At 36.7% G+C, this 16,698-nt stretch overlaps 1 protein-coding gene across 11 annotated transcripts in view; it reads left to right on the top strand.

The window, feature by feature from the left end:
* lrp1aa (low density lipoprotein receptor-related protein 1Aa) overlaps nt 1-16,698 on the top strand; it is a 194,953-nt gene that overhangs the window by 126,568 nt on the left and 51,687 nt on the right. For 6 of the 11 annotated variants that reach the window (XM_039663238.2, XM_039663236.2, XM_089125057.1 and 3 more), the window contains exons 49-59: nt 975-1,124; nt 2,457-2,579; nt 3,702-3,818; nt 4,349-4,477; nt 4,563-4,685; nt 8,465-8,605; nt 8,879-9,066; nt 10,488-10,671; nt 14,681-14,766; nt 14,845-14,964; nt 15,180-15,367. In XM_039663238.2, coding sequence (XP_039519172.2) covers nt 975-1,124; nt 2,457-2,579; nt 3,702-3,818; nt 4,349-4,477; nt 4,563-4,685; nt 8,465-8,605; nt 8,879-9,066; nt 10,488-10,671; nt 14,681-14,766; nt 14,845-14,964; nt 15,180-15,367 — 1,549 coding nt within the window. Of the gene's footprint in view, nt 1-974; nt 1,125-2,456; nt 2,580-3,701; nt 3,819-4,348; nt 4,478-4,562; nt 4,686-8,464; nt 8,606-8,875; nt 9,067-10,487; nt 10,672-14,680; nt 14,767-14,844; nt 14,965-15,179; nt 15,368-16,698 lie in introns of all 11 variants that reach the window. The other 5 variants (XM_089125054.1, XM_039663237.2, XM_039663233.2 and 2 more) reach the window with 1 other exon arrangement.

Below are 16,698 nucleotides of genomic sequence, written 5' to 3'. Positions count from 1 at the left end.
CTTACATTTACATTCAGTATTATTATCTAACTGGATCTGTGACGTGCTGTTGATTTACAACAGACAATCAATTCAAAAAAAGCACACATATTAAAGGGTTAGTTCACCCAAAAATGAAAATTCTGTCAGTATTTACTCACCCTCATGTTGTTCCAACCCCGTAAGACCTTCGTTCATCTTCGGAACACAAATTAAGATATTTTAGATATTAAGATCACTCCTGCATACTAGTCCATAGGCTTCTTGAGTGAATGACTCATCGAAAAGTCATTAAAGACATCGTTAAAATAGTCCAAGTGACTACAGTGGCTCAATCTTAACTTTATCAAACGACGAGAACACTTTTGTGCGCAAAAAAACAACAAAAATAACGACTTTATTTCAACTATTCGTTTATTTCTCCCTCTGCGCGAGTCAGGTTACTAGTTTAATAGCGTAAGCTTCTGTTATTGTACGTCACACGCATCACACACACATGACCAGCGTCGGCCAATAGTGAGCCTACGTGTGACGTAGCTCTACGCAATCACACTACGTTAACTGACTACAGGCTCATGGAGAAGGAAGTGAATAGTTGAAATAAAGTCGTTATTTTTGTTTGTTTTTGCGCACAAAAGTGTTCTCGTCGTTTGATAAAGTTAAAATTGAGCCACTGTAGTCACTTGGACTATTTTAACGATGTCTTTCCCTCAAGAAGCCTATGGACTAGTATCGAGGAGTGATCTTAATATCTTAAATATCTTAATTTGTGTTCCGAAGATGAACGAAGGTCTTACGGGGTTGGAACAACATGAGGGTGAGTAAATACTGACAGAATTTTCATTTTTGGGTGAACTAACCCTTTAAAGTACATCAAAGTAAAATCAGTTTGTCAAATCTCTATCAAATAACTTCCCAAATAAACAAGTCCTTCCTTGAAAGCTGCACACACTGTTCTTTGGTTTCTTAAGCCATTGTGTTGTCTTGTTTCTCAGCGGCTTCCGATTGTTCCAGTTATTTCCGTCTGGGTGTGAAAGGCGGCCCCTATCAGCGCTGTGAGTTCACCACTCTGTGTTACGCTCCGTCATGGGTGTGTGACGGGGCGAATGACTGCGGAGACTACTCGGATGAGAGGAACTGCCCAGGTAAACACACACTCAGCCATTTAAAAGCTCTTTCCTCTTCATTTTAAGCAATGAAAGTAAAATCTTGACAAGAAATGTTTGAGTTTTTATTCAAATCTCTGGGATTTCTGAAGATCTGAGCATATATGGTGTGTGTGGCTGTGTGCTTTCCTCTCAATAACAAAATAAACACACGACAAAAAAACAAGATCAGAAAGCATCTGCGATGTGGAAATGTTTGCAACAGCTCTGAGATTCAGACTCCAGTCGCGTCATTTTATACAGTAGATTGCTTTATGATATTAAACATAAAAAAAGGGTCAGTGTCGCTTTAAATTAGAATTACAACTTCAGTTTCTACTATAAAGCGGCTCTCCAGTGTGTTCATGAAATTCTCCATTGTATTAATTTTAAAATTCTGCTGAGATTCTGCTGTGATGTTTAGCGTCACCACATAACCTGAGTCAAAAGTTTGTGCTGAGGGAGGGCAGAAACATAAATCTGCACATATGCAATGGATCAGTAGTAGTTTAAAGGTTTTTACACTGTAAAAAACATTGATGGTTTAACTTAAAAAAGTAAGTAACCTGGTTGCCTTAAAATTTTAAGTTGATTGAACTGGAAAAAGTGAGTTAATACAATGAAGGAGAATGATTTAATCATTAGAAACTCAAAATTATATGTTATCTGAACTAAATAAATTATTGAAGTTGATTTGACAAAAGAAAAAAATGTTGTGATTACTACACTGTGAAAAAATATCGTTGGTTTAACTTAAAAAAGTAAGTAACCTGGGTTGCCTTAAAATTTTAAGTTGATTAAACTGGAAAGAGTGAGTTAATACAATGAAGTAGATTAATTTAATCATCAGAAACTCAAAATAATAAGTTATCTCAACTAAATCAATTATTATAAAGTTGATTTGGCAAAAGAAAATATGTTGTGATAACAAATCTTGAAAATATGAGCAAACTTTCCCGTAAACTCCAAAAGAAGTTACTTATGAAGTCGAGGCCAAGATCTAAAAAGCCTTTATTTACTCATGGCTTAAATGATTTATAAAACAGTTAGCAAAAGGCACACTGACACGTTGCGCTAACAAGCCTTCATCAGGCATCACGCTGTTTTTTAATTATTTAGGCATTGAAGTTTTTAGATCTCTTAATCCTGAGTGCCTCCGCTTTATATGTTTTTCATGGAATAAACTATTCCTTATCCAAAAGGCTCCAGGAAAAGATGATTTTATACCCAAATCGGCCTTCTTTTTGAATCCAAGGAAGTTTGTTTCGGCCTGATTTTGTTCAAAACAACGTCACATCTTAAACTCTTTTTCTTTTTCTTTTTATTCGTCAGATAAAAAAAAGAGAAAGTGTCCATCAAACTTCTTCGCTTGTCCCAACGGCCGCTGCATCCCCATGAGCTGGACCTGTGATAAGGAGAACGACTGTGACAGTGGCGCTGATGAGCTGCACTGCGGTGAGTTCTCCCTTATATCCAGCTAATAAACACTAGCCCACCTCACTGTTCATTTACTCTTGCCCCGCCAGCATTAAAGGGATAGTTCACTTTGAAATTCATTTTTGATATGTTTTAGCTTACCTCAAGAGCATCCAAGATGTAGGTGTCTTTGTTTCCACAGTATTTTCAATTTTGATATTTTTAGGTCAAACCGTTCTTGTCTGTCAGTCATATAATGGAGGTCTATGGTCACCACCTCAAAGAGCATGCACAGAGAAGTCCAAATTAAACATGATTTAATGACTCTTAAATGTAAGTACACATTGATGGCCTAAGACACGAAACGAGCGGTTTGTGTGAGAAAATTCCTTCAGATCAGTTGGACGTGGCTGTGGTTACAAGAGGTAAAAACGATACTGTTCGTTTTCTCACACAAACCGCTCGTTTCGTGTCTTAGGCCATCAGTGTGTACTTATATTTACGAGTCATTAAATCATGTTTAATTTGGACTTCTCTGTGCATGCTCTTTGAGGTGGTGACCATAGACCTCCATTATATGACTGACAGACAAGAACGGGTTGACCTAAAAATATCAAAATTGAAACTACTGTGGAAACAAAGACACCTACATCTTGGATGCCCTTGAGGTAAGCTAAAACATACCAAAAATGAATTTCAAAGTGAACTATCCCTTTAGTCCCTTATTGTGTTGTATATCAGAATGAACAGCTTCTGGAACAAGAGCAAATGTGGGTGGGGTTTGAGTTTGTCTGTGGGGAATTGATTGGATGGTTGTGGTTTGCTATTGGTGGATCTCATGTGAGTGACAGGTTGCCCCGCCCACCAAGAGAAGAGACGCTGAAAGAGAGAGGGGAAGTTATTGTGATACAAGATTTCCTGGAACAATAATGCTATGCACCAATAAATAATCTTGAGTAAATGACGCAATACTGCATTAAAAAACAAACAAGAAATGTCAATTTTGAATTAATTGTGACTTTAAGAACATATACAGTAAACACACTTTCAGATCTCTCCAGTTCAGTTGAGGTCATTTGTTCCAGAGTCTTTGAAATAAGTTTTGTCTATGAAGAATCTTGTGAATAATTCACTAACGGGTCGTTGAATTATTCTGCTCAGATAAGTTCTGCTCAGCGACGCAGTTTGAGTGTGGGAATCATCGCTGTATCTCCAGCAGCTGGGTGTGTGACGGAGCGGACGACTGCGGAGATGGATCAGATGAGGACAGCAGATGCAGTGAGTGTTGATGCTTCAAAACAGCATGAAATGGGACATTTAAAGTAGAACTGATGAATCACAGAGAATAAAACTGTGTTTAAAGTGCCCCTATTATGCTATTTTAAAGGTTCCTAATGTTGTTTTGGCATCTCCTACAACAGGTTTACACGTTTCCAAGGTCAAAAAACACTCATTTTCTCATAATATCCATTGCAGCATCGGCTCTTTTCTCTCAGTGTCTGAAACGGTTCAAGGATTCAGTCTCTCTAAAGAGAGATGCTCTGCTCTGATTGGTCAGATGGCCGAGTCTGTTGTGATTGGTCGACTGTGAACTCAAACGAAACGCTCGTTATCATTTCTGAGTTTCAGCTCTGGATCTTCCTCAGCTAGTGATACGAACAGCCATTTCAATCTCATCAAAGTGGATTTGATCCATGAAAGGGAATATCAGGAAAAGCACTACAGGGGCACTTTAACATAATAAGTGGCATTGAATTATTCTAGAAATGGTTTTATGTGTCTGTGAATCATGTGTGTTTTTGACTCAGAGAATAAAACGTGCAGTGCGGACGCGTTCCAGTGTCCCGACTCGCACAAGTGTGTCCCGCAGCGCTGGGTGTGTGATGGCGACAGAGACTGTCCGGACGGAGCCGACGAGAGCGTGAAGGCCGGCTGTGGTGAGTGGTCAGATACTCCTCTGGCTTTTGTGCAAATACTGCGCAAATCACTCCTGCTAAACATTTTGTGTCTTTTTTCGTTCAGTGTTCCATAACACGTGCAAGGCGGGAGAGTTCATGTGTCAGAACAGACAGTGCATCCCCAAACATTTCGTGTGTGACCACGACAACGACTGCGGCGACGGATCCGACGAATCTCAGGAGTGCGGTGCGTTCACGATTATTTCAAACAAGATAATTATTAAAGCTACAAAAGTTATTTTGTTCTTTTGTTCTTTGATTGTCCTTACTGTCAGACAGCAGCACGTTTATTAGGCTGCTGTCACTTTAAGACATGACACGCATCAACTCTTTACGCTCATTTAAGATTTTAAGTAATTTAAAGCTGTGCTTGTGAGGATACTCAACAAAACATGGCATTTTGGCATAATTTTGTGCGTTTTTGTCTGTTTTAAGCGCTGTCTGAAGTGCGCACTAGTGTGTGTGTGAGATTTACAGACGCGCTCCAGTGGTAACGCTGCCTTCTCTTTGTGCTTCAATGGTTTAAACGAGAGCATGATTATCTAATGTAACGGATCCAAAGGATGACGGGAAAAAATGGATCCTACTTGAATTTTTTATGCGCTAAAATGAAAATAATGAATTGTTTGCGTTAACGTGTTTATATTGACAGCCCTAGTTGATTGCAATAAAATAAACATTAATTGAAATAAAATTAAATATATTAAAAAGTATTATAATTCAGCTTGTTGCCAAAGCAATATTTCTGATTTTTGTTTATAGGTGCAGATCAAATTCAAAATAGGGTTACACATTATTGATAGTCCACTATAGACATCCTACAAATGTAAATGTACCTCGGATTATATGTCAACTAACTCTCACTAGAGTATTAGTAGACTGTTATGGTTGTGGCTAATGGGTTAGCAGAATAAGTTGACATGTAGTTGCAAAGTTACTTATAGTCAGTCGAATGTCTGTTGAGGAGCATTAAAGGGATACTCCACTTTTCTTTTTCTTTTTTTCTTTTTTTTGGAAATAGGCTCATTTTACAACTCCCCCAGAGTTAAACTGTTGAGTTTTACCGTTTTTGAACCCATTCGGTTCATCAACCCCATCTCCGGTTCTGGCGGTACCAATTTTAGCATAGCTTAGCATACATCATTGAAGTGGACAAGACCATTAGCATTTCTCAAAAAATATAAATAAATAAATACCAAAGTGTTTCGATATTTTTCCTATTTAAAACTTGACTCTTCTGTAGTTACATCGTGCACTAAGACGGAAAATGTAAATTTGCGATTTTCTAGGCTGACATGGCTAGGAACTATACTCTCATTCCTGCGTAATAATCAAGAAACTTTACTGCCGTACCATGAGTGCAGCAGGCGTAATGATATGACGCATCGCCTGAAAATAGGCTACCTTCCGTCAAGATAACTACACAAACTTAGTCTCGGTCACGTTGGAAGAAGAGCCCGACCGATAAAGGATTTTGAAGGCCGATACCGATACAAAATTTTTTTTGTTTTAAAATCCGATATTCCGATATATCGGCCGATATTTTTTTTTATATATTTTTTTATTTCAGAAACGCGGAACAAAACATTAACAGATTTCCCTAACATAGTTATTTGTAGTTATTTAATAAATAATATAATAATATAATAATAATAATAAATAATATAATAATAAATAAAATGATAAAGCATTTAAAAAAACTAGTTTCTTTTATTGTCACAACAGAACAGATGAACATCCAAATATATTAAAGTTCTGATAAATAAAATAATAATTAGTCCCTACATCGCCTTATAAGCTACCTTATATTTACAATGTCAGCTTGCTTATCCCTTTACCTGCACTTTTTCAGTTCTTTCCATCAAGCTACATCAAACCATTTTCAATCATCAGTGGCTGCCTGCCTTCTAAAACACACGTGTAAAAGAAAAGCTAACTTTTATGAACAAGATATGTTTGATACTTTTTCTCAATGTCTAAATGTTCACTCCTCGCAAGTCTAACTTACATTTTACAATGCAGGGACTGCAGGGACTAGTTACTTTATTTAGGCAGAAAAAGTTCATTGTGGTTTCCAAGCAAATTAATGTTAACGTTAGCGGTCTTCCACTGATGATAGTGGCATTAGCTAGCTTTGTGGTTAGCTAGTCTATGATGAGCCATAATTTAGCAATAGATAACGTCATACTGCAAATACTGTAAAACATACATTTTCAATATAACAGGCCAATGAGAGATGATTGAAGCTTGTTTCGTCCATTTTTATTTTATTTTTGAAATATTCATTTACCGGCCATTATATCTGCCGATACCGATAGTTTGGAAAATGCTAATATCGGCCGATAATAAATCGGTCTTGCTCTAGTTGGAAGTCACCAAGCTGGGGACTATTTTCAGACGCTGCGTCATATCATTGCACCTGCTGCACTGATGGTACGGAAGTAAAGTTTCTTGATTATTAAGCAGGAAAATCGCAACTTTACATTTTCCGTCGGTCTTAGTGCACGATGTAGCTACGGAAGAGTCAAGTTTTACATAGGAAAAATATCGAAACTCTTTGGCCATTTTTTTTTTTTTTTGAGAAATGCTAATGGTCTTGTCCACTTCAATGATGTATGCTAAGCTATGCTAAAAGTCGTATCGCCAGAACCGGAGATCGGCTGAATGGGTTCAAAAACGGTAAAACTCAACAGTTTAAAGGACAACTCCAGCGCAAAATGAACCTTTGTTCTAATTACACATTGTTACCTATTCAACCGTTATCTGAGATTTGTTTTCATGATTGCTGAATGTAAATAGTTTTATCTCTAAAAACAGTTTAGCCTATAGCGCTAGTATAATGCTATAGGGCATAGAGCAATGACAAATAAAAATCGCTTGTTATTACCACTAACAAAGCTCAAAATAGCCCCACAGTTACACGGTAGCATAATAAGGGTCCCTACATTCAAACCGAAGCATTGAGAACTTTGTCAGTGTCCAAACAGTTTAATAAGAAGATATTTTATACGCACAGTCAACTTCGCGAATACAGGAAGAAGCCATCTTTGAAAAATAGTCCCTACCAGTCGATCTACGAACGCCGATCCAAGTGCGCTGAACTGTGCCGAATCTCATATGGTCCGTTGTTTCCGGAAGAAACACAAACACGAACCGTTTTCTTCTCTTCAATATGTACACGTAGCCTACTGTTCGCGCTCACCTTATCACCTTATTCACCAGCGCACTTGTATCGGTGTTCGTAGATCGACTGGTAGAGACTATTTTTCAAAGATGGCTTCTTCCTGTATTCGCGAAGTTGACTGTGCGTATAAAATATCTTCTTATTAAACTGTTTGGACACTGACAAAGTTCTCAATGCTTTGGTTTGAATGTAGGGACCCTTATTATGCTACCGTGTAACTGTGGGGCTATTTTGAGCCTTGTTAGTGGTAATAACAAGCATTTTTTATTTGTCATTACTCTATGCCCTATATACTAGCATTATACTAGCGTTATAGGCTAAACTGTTTTTAGAGATAAAACTATTTACATTCGATTATCATGAAAACAAATCTCAGATAACGGTTGACTAGGTAACAATGTGTTATTAGAACAAAGGTTCATTTTGCGCCGGAGTTGTCCTTTAACTCTGATGGAGTTGTAAAATTAGCCCATTTCCAAAAAAAAGTGGACAATCCCTTTAAACTAAAGTGTCAGACAGTCTACTAATACTCTAATGACTGCTATTGACATGTAGTTGGAAAGTTACTTATAAAATGTCTAAAGTGTTACCCAAAATATTAACAAAAAGTATAGTAGTATATCATCAATAGTAAAATAGCACTGCCTCTTGGCAATATTCGTGTGAACACACCTAAAAAGTAAAGAGTGTTGGTGGTACCCATTACTACAGAAGTGATGTTTGAATAGGTTTGACTTCACTGTATTATTTGAGATCTCATCGGTCTGTGTTCATCTCTGTAGAGTATCCTGCGTGTAAGGCCAATGAGTTCCGCTGTGACAACGGCCGCTGCCTGATCCAGAAGACATGGGAGTGTGACGGAGAGTTCGACTGCCACGATCACTCAGACGAAGCTCCCAAAAACCCTCACTGTGACGGCTCGGGTATGAACTAAATGCTAATCCAGCTACATATGTGTGACCTCGTTCTAAATGACAAAGCCAACAAACTATAGTCATGTGGCGTCATGTAGTGTGAAACAGGACCAGCCGAGCTGAGAGCATTTGACAGACAGAATAATGCAGGCACACTATTCAAATATCAAATATCAATTTTTGGAAAGGCTTTGGAAAACATGCCCTAATGGTTATACTAGAAACTGGACCAGTCCAATCTGCACATGCATTTAATTATTCTTTCTTTTTTCCTTCAAGCAGAAAAGAAGTGTAATGAGACGGCGTATGCGTGTGGGAACGGTAAATGCATCAGTGAGATGTTACTGTGCAATCGGAACGATGACTGCGGCGATGGGTCGGATGAGCTCAACTGCTTCATTAATGAATGTCTGAACAGTAAACTGAGTGGATGCTCTCAGCTGTGTGTAGACCTGAAGATCGGATTCAAGGTAAAGGTCATGCTTACTTTCCCATGTTTAGAACATGAACTTCTTTAAAGGAGTCGTTCACTTTTGAAAAAAACTTTGCTGATAATTTACTCACCCCCATGTCATCCAAGATGTCCATGTCTTTCTTTCTTCAGTCGAAAAGAAATGGTTTTTGATGAAAACATTCCAGAATTTTCTCCATATAATGGACTTCAATGGGAACCAAACGGTTCAAGGTCCAAAAGACAGTTTCAGAAGGGCTTTAAACGATTCCAGACGATGTATAAGGGTCTTATCAAGCGAAACGATCGCTCATTAAAAAAAAATAATAAAAAAAGTTTAAGATTTATAAGCTCAAATGCTCGCATTGCTCTGTTCTGTGATGTGCGTTCGTGACTCTCCTGTTCGAACTCGTTCATCAAAATGAACTAATCTTTTTTTCGTGTCATTTGGTTCATTCAACAAACGAGTTGACTCGGGAAAAGATTCTTTCATTTTCATGAACGAGTTTGAATAGGACAGTCACGCACCCAGTGACCATTTGAGATTATAAATCTTAAACTTTGTTATTTTTTTTAAATGAGCGATCGTTTCGCTTGATAAGACCCTTATTCATCGACTGGAATCGTTTAAAGACCTTTGAACAGTTTGCACTGAAACTGTCTTTTGGACCTTGAACCGTTTGGTTCCCATTGAAGTCCATTATATGGAGAAAATCCTGGAATGTTTTCATCAAAAACCTTCATTTCTTTTCGATTGAAGAAAGAATGACATGGACATCTTGGATGACATGGGGGTGAGTAAATTATCAGCAAAAGTTTAAAAAAAAAAAAACTGAACTACTCCTTTAAGGCAAGACACTACAGATGAATCCACAGGTTATTATTCACAGTGTATTACGTTTTGTGAAATGCAATGTTTAAATATGCGGATAAGGAATAATCTTAATTAAATATGCATTAATTTGCGAGGTTCAAACGTTTCATTTTCATGGGGATTTTTAAGGTGAGGTCGCTATTCTATTACTGCATAATTCATTAAATAAATAAATAATGTCAACAACCAGAAAATGTTTTTAAGAATAAAATGTTATAAATCAGGTGGAAAAAGACTGGATCAAACCCTTACACTGTAAAAAAAAAAAAAAGATATTTTCAAGATTTGTTATCACAACATTTTTTCTTTTGTCAAATCAACTTTATTTAGTTGAGATAACTTATTATTTTGAGTATCTCCTTCATTGTATTAACTCACTTTTTCCAGTTCAATCAACTTAAAATTTTAAGGCAACCAGGTTACCTACTTTTTTAAGTTAAACCAACAATATTTTTTCACAGTGTATATAAAAACCTACAGAATATAAATGCATGAATGCTATTTATTTTATTTACTTGACACTGGCGCAATCCGATACTTACTTTTCTTTGTGTTTCTCTCTCCAGTGCAAATGCCACACTGGCTTTAGACTGAAGGATGATGGGAAGACCTGTGTAGATGTGGACGAGTGCTCCACCTCGTATCCCTGCACACAGCATTGCATCAACACACACGGCAGCTTCCGATGTGTGTGTGTGGACGGCTTCCAGCTCAGCCCCACCGACCACACCGTCTGCAAGTCCACCTCTGGTACGAGTGTCTGTCATGTACGGTTGCAGTAAAGACGAGATGAGATCTAATCGCAGACAGTAACAGTTTATTTAACTTTAAAGGGACCTGTTATGCACTTTTTTAGAAGATGCAATACAAGTCTCATGTGTTCCCAGAGTGTGTCTGTGAAGTTTCAGCTGTAAATACCCCACAGATCGTTTATTATACCTTGTTGTAAATGGAAATTTTTGAGTTGAAGCAAAAACATGCTGTTTTTCGTGCATGTATCTTTAATCGCCCCCTTTCCAGAAGAGGGTGAAGCCTTTACAGCAAGTGCCTCAGGCTATGTTTACACAGAAACAATTCTGAAGAGAAAACGCAAAAGTGGCGTTGCGTTATCACTTTTTATTCTGCATTTAGACGAGCGTTTTGGGTGGGAAATCTGCGTGCATAAGGTGACGCAAAAGTGTGTGAAATTCAGTGTTGGGGAAGCCCCTCTGGGTAACACTTTATAATAACTGCACGCTATTAATCATTAGTTAAGCATGAGTAAACAGTTAATTCATCATTTATAAAACATTAATAGACATTAATATGCAGTTTATAAATATAGCTATAAATGTTTTTTTCTTGATTTATACGCATATCTATAATGCGTTTAATGATTGTATTTTCATACTTTGTTAATGATCAATTAATAATTTCTAAATGAAGTATAGCATTATTTACAAACCAGTTGTTTAAGAGTTGTCAGTCATTCATAAGATCACTTAGAAAGTGTAAGTAAATGTAGTAAATACAGGTAGTTATAAAGCATTTAGTAGTGGTCAGTTAACTATTTTTGTGAGCTAATCTAAAGTGAGGACTATTCATGCTTTTGTAAAGCATTTATAAAGGTGATTTAAAGACTCATCAATCTTCTAAACAGTAAAACACAACGCAGTGATACAGAACATAGAAATATTTAACAGCCTTTAAAAAGGCTTTACAAGGCATGAATAGTCCTCACTTTAGATGAGCTCACGAACATAGTCAACTGACCATTACTAAATGCTTTATAACTACCCAAATTAACCCTGAATTACAGCATTAATACATGTTAATAAAGCATTCAATAACACACTAAGTAACCATCACTATATGTCTGAATGATAAGCTGTATGAATGCACATTTAAATAGTTTGTAAATCATTTACTTACTCGCTCTAAGTAATCTTACAAACCATTGACAACTCTTAAATAACTGGTTCATAAAAAATGCAATTCTTCATTTAGAAATGATAAATTGATCATTAATAAAGGATGAAAATACAATTATTTAACAAATTATAGATATGCTTTTAAATCAAGAAGAAAGCATTTATAGCTGTATATATAAACTGCTTATTAATGTTTATTAATGCTTTATGAATGATGAATTAATGGTTTACTCATACTTAACTAATTATTATTAGCGTGTAGTTATTATAAAGTGTTACCCTACTCTGAAACTGTAGTTTGACAAGCTACAAGCTACTCATAAGTTAAAGTAGTTAAACTACAGTCAAGCTTCCCTTTTGGAAAAGTAGTTAGCTACACTACAAGTTACTATCAAAAAGTAGCTAGCTACATTGAAACTACTTTTGCTTTTTTTAACAACGTATATTATAAATAACTTAATAAGTGTCTGAGGAAAGTTTAAGTAAAATATTTATTGTTTAAAACAATGCAGTACAATTATGATTTCAAAGAGTATTGTTTTTATTACACACAACACTCAAATATCTCAGACTGTTTGCCAAAAGTGCAAAATTGCAACAAATAGCCAACAACATTGCAAGAACAAAATATACATCCAACGTAAATTGCATGTAGAACATTTTCTCAAAAATACCGATTGAACTTGGACAAATAAGGCCATGGGTAATTAACGTTAGTTGTTTCTCCATCCTCCAAATCTGCCGTCACGTCTTGCTATATAATCGGGTGCGTCAACCCACTTCTGTACGTCAGTGAACCGTTAGCCGCAAGACGCGTGATTAAACAACAGGTGGCGGTAATGGCAAAAAATTAGTTTGTAATCCAAAAAGAAGAAGAATATCCTTGCATCGCGGCGATCGCGCTGACAAACGCAATGTAGCTTTTGCTCGCGTTACACCGCTACTTGCTGCAAAAAGTAGTTAGCTACTGGAAAAGCTACACTGTTTAAAAAGCAACTGAGCTACTGCCAAGCTACTGAAAAATGTAGTTAAGTTAGTAGCGTCGCTACTTGTAGTTAACTACTCCCCAACACTGGTGAAATTCAATGTACTGTAGTATGCACTCCAGACGGCTAGGTGGCGATGTGGAGCACTGCCACACAACAACACCAAATCCGCGTGCCTGCGTACAACCTTCACTGCCAAGCAGACTTTTGCGTTTTTACCGCGGCGGTGGAGCGATTTTAAGATTTCCACTCTGAAGGGTGGTTTCACTTTTTTGAGTTTTTAAGCCCCATAAACGCCGTCGCCGTGTAAACGAAAGGATAAAATATTTTTTTTCGTTTTCACCCGCGAGCGTTCTCGTGTAAACAGGGCCTCAGACACTCTACCAAAAACTATAAATACATTTGTTTGGTTTTGATTATAATCTCATGCTCACATGACATTGCATGAGTATTAAACTAAGTTCTCTTTCACTTAACCTGTCTAATACACACAAGGTTGTCAAAAACACACACAAAGTTCACATAAACACAGTCTGTGAACGTAAACAGCAGGGAAATAAATCACATGTGTATGTTAGATCTGTATTAAAGTGAATTCAGTGTAATATACAGTAGCTACTGCAATATATATTGTAAATATGAATCAATCAACCAAAAAAAAAACAAAAAAAAAAACAGAAAATCGCTCACCGCTCTTGACTGAATAACTTTAATAGCTTTAATAAGAACACATTTCTTACTTGAGCACTGGTGCTAAATGCTCTGGTGAGGAGATAAAAATGGCGGACTGTGTTCAGCTCAATGAGGGGCGGAGTCAGTCAGCAGTTGTGGGCGGAGCCTATGCAGAGTGAGAATATTCCTGAACATTTTGAGACGTTATTTTAGATTTATGCAGAAAATAACAAACAGAGTGTATGGATTTTGACCGCAAAAGGGTGGTTGTGTACACACACTGCTAACACATAAATACAGTATGTTCAAAAACGTATAAAAGTGAATTTTGCATAATAGGTCCTCTTTAACACTAAATAAAACACTTAAGGCAAACAGGAACAACTGGTAACACGGTGTGAACGGACCATGAACATAGACACAGATAATCCTGTACATTTGTGAGGCTCTAGACTTGGATCCAGAGATGTATAGTAGTACTTAAGTACTAAAAATCTGTATCTGTACTCTACTAGAGTATTGTTTTTTTCTCATACTTCTACTTTTACTTCAGTAGATATTTTCGATGAATTTAATACTTTTACTTCGATATTTTTTTAATGTTCTGCTAGTTACTCTTTACAATTGTAAAAATTGTACGAATCATTCGTTGCAAGTTGGCTTTCATGCTGCCTAAATCACACGCCAGTTTTATAGGGTAATGGTATTGATTGACACACACATTGACAACTAATCCAGGGTTTGTCCTGCAATGACATTTATTTGGCGGCCGCCAAATCAAATTTGTATCCCGCCAAAGCGTCTTATTTGATTGCTAGTTCAAACTTTTGACTGCTTTCTTTAATAATTACATGACACAGTACTTGTACTTTAACTTTTGGTACTTAAGTAGTGAATTTTAAAATAAACTACTTGCAATACTTAAGTACAAAAAATGTTGAATACTTTAGTACTTCTACTTAAGTGTGGTGCTTAAAGAGCACTTCAACTTCTACTCAAGTCACTTTTTTGATAGAGCACTTGTACTTTTACTCAAGTCCGGGTTTCTAGTACTTTATACATCTCTGCTTGGATCCCTCAGCGAGGTCCAAAGTGCTGATGTCTTCACCATGATGCATGTCTATTCATACCTGTAGTCATGGGAGTGTCTTTTCTACTTTAATATGTTTTCATTTTCACTTCCCTGTATAGAGGAGGAGCCGTTCCTCATCTTTGCCAACCGTTATTACTTGAGAAAGCTCAACTTGGACGGCTCAAACTACACACTTATAAAGCAGGTATGACTTGACACTGGCGCTAGTGTTTTAAACTCTATCCTGTAACATTTCATTGCAGTTTTTCCTCTTCATTTGCAGGGTCTGAACAATGCTGTTGCGTTAGACTTCGACTACAGGCAGCAGATGATCTATTGGACAGATGTCACGACTCAAGGCAGCATGATACGCCGCATGCACATCAACGGCAGCAACGTTCAGGTGATTATTCATCTTTATTCACCCTCACTTCACCTTTTTTTTTTTTTTTTTTTTTTTAAAGAACTGTTTATCTTTTATTGTTTTTAACCTGTAGCACTTTGAGATCCTTGGATGAAAAGTGCGTTATAAATTAAACGTATTATTTTTATTATTATTCACTGTGATGTCAGCCAAACGTTGGTTGAAACTAGACTTTCGTTTGGACTCTTTGGCAGGTTCTCCACCGCACATCTCTCAGCAACCCTGATGGTCTGGCTGTCGATTGGGTCAGTGGGAACCTGTACTGGTGTGATAAGGGACGGGACACTATTGAGGTGTCCAAGCTGGACGGAGCGTACAGGACTGTTCTGGTCAACACTGGACTGAGGGAACCCAGAGCCGTAGCCGTGGACGTCCGCAACGGGTAAACAATCAAAATGACCCTATCGTGTTTTTATTAGGGAATCTAACAATTTCACACTCATTGTTACATTGCTTTTTATGATTCCTTATTATAAACTTAAAAACATAAAAGCAACATAAAAAAGACAAGAAAACAAAACAACAACTACCAAAATAAAGAAAAAGAAAACAGTGACCATTCCCACCAACCCCCCTATCGTGCTTTTTTTTTTCTTAAGTTTCAAATATCAGAGTGCAGATAAATGGAGTTATTGTCTCTTAAAAGAAGGAAGCGAATCTGACGCTGTTTTCTGCTGCCAAAGCAAACACACTTTGATGAGATTGATTACCGTTCGTATCACTGAGGAAGATCGGGAACTGAAATTCAGATATGATAATGAGAGTTTGGTTTGGACACGGTCGACCAATCACAACAGACTGGGCCGTCTGACCAATCAGAGCAGAGCAGCTCTCAGAGAAAGACTGAATCCTTGAACCGTTTCATACACTGAGAGAAAAGAGCTGATGCTCCAATTGATATTAAGAGGAAATTAAAGTGTTTTTGACCTGTGATGCGTGTAAACCTAATGAGACACCAAAACAACATTAGGAACAACATCGGAGTCACACTTGTTATCTTCCCGGTCAAAAGTGACCGGACACCTAAAAATGAAACTTTCTCCATCCCAGTAAAAATTTATTTTTGTTCTATAATATTTATTCTTTTTAATTTAGTATTTTGAGACAGTTTAATTGAATTTATTAATATTTATGCAATATTTATGGTTTATTTTTGCCATGGAAAAAAAATAAAAAATATATATATATATATAATTTTTTTTCAAAAAAAAATATTAATGCAGTATTTTAGTTTAATATAGAGTCTAGGCCTTCAGGAAAAAAAAAATGAAGAAAATTAGTACCATCTGGTTACAGTATAGAGAAAAAGCGTAGAATCATGGTGTAACCACTAGATGGCATGTACAGCTCTCTATGGAGAGGCATGTGAATTTCCCAGATGTTTATGAACACTTTTTTTTTGTTATTGGTGGATTTGAATATATAGTTGAAACAATCTCAAAAACTATTTCTTATCAAAAAAAATTGACTTTTTATTTATTTATTTATTTTTTTCATTTTTTTACAATTTCCCGTTCATTTCCTATATCGGGATCATTTTTGACCAAAGCCCACAAGTGTGACTATTTTTTTAAGACCACTTAGCATGCTCAGATCATGACCTCAATTTTTTGTGTGTTCACATACGTAATGCCATAAAAGTCACCAAGTTTTGTAACATTGCGATGAAGCTGTGATTTTTAAAATTTCAAAACAGAAAATTTTTCGGTCAGA

This window comes from Pimephales promelas, chromosome 21 (assembly GCF_988280905.1).
Source record: "Pimephales promelas chromosome 21, fPimPro1.hap1.1, whole genome shotgun sequence".
Taxonomy (NCBI): Eukaryota; Metazoa; Chordata; class Actinopteri; order Cypriniformes; family Leuciscidae; genus Pimephales; species Pimephales promelas.
The sequence above is the reverse complement of the archived record's forward strand: the minus strand, read 5'-3'. Positions and strand labels throughout refer to the sequence as shown.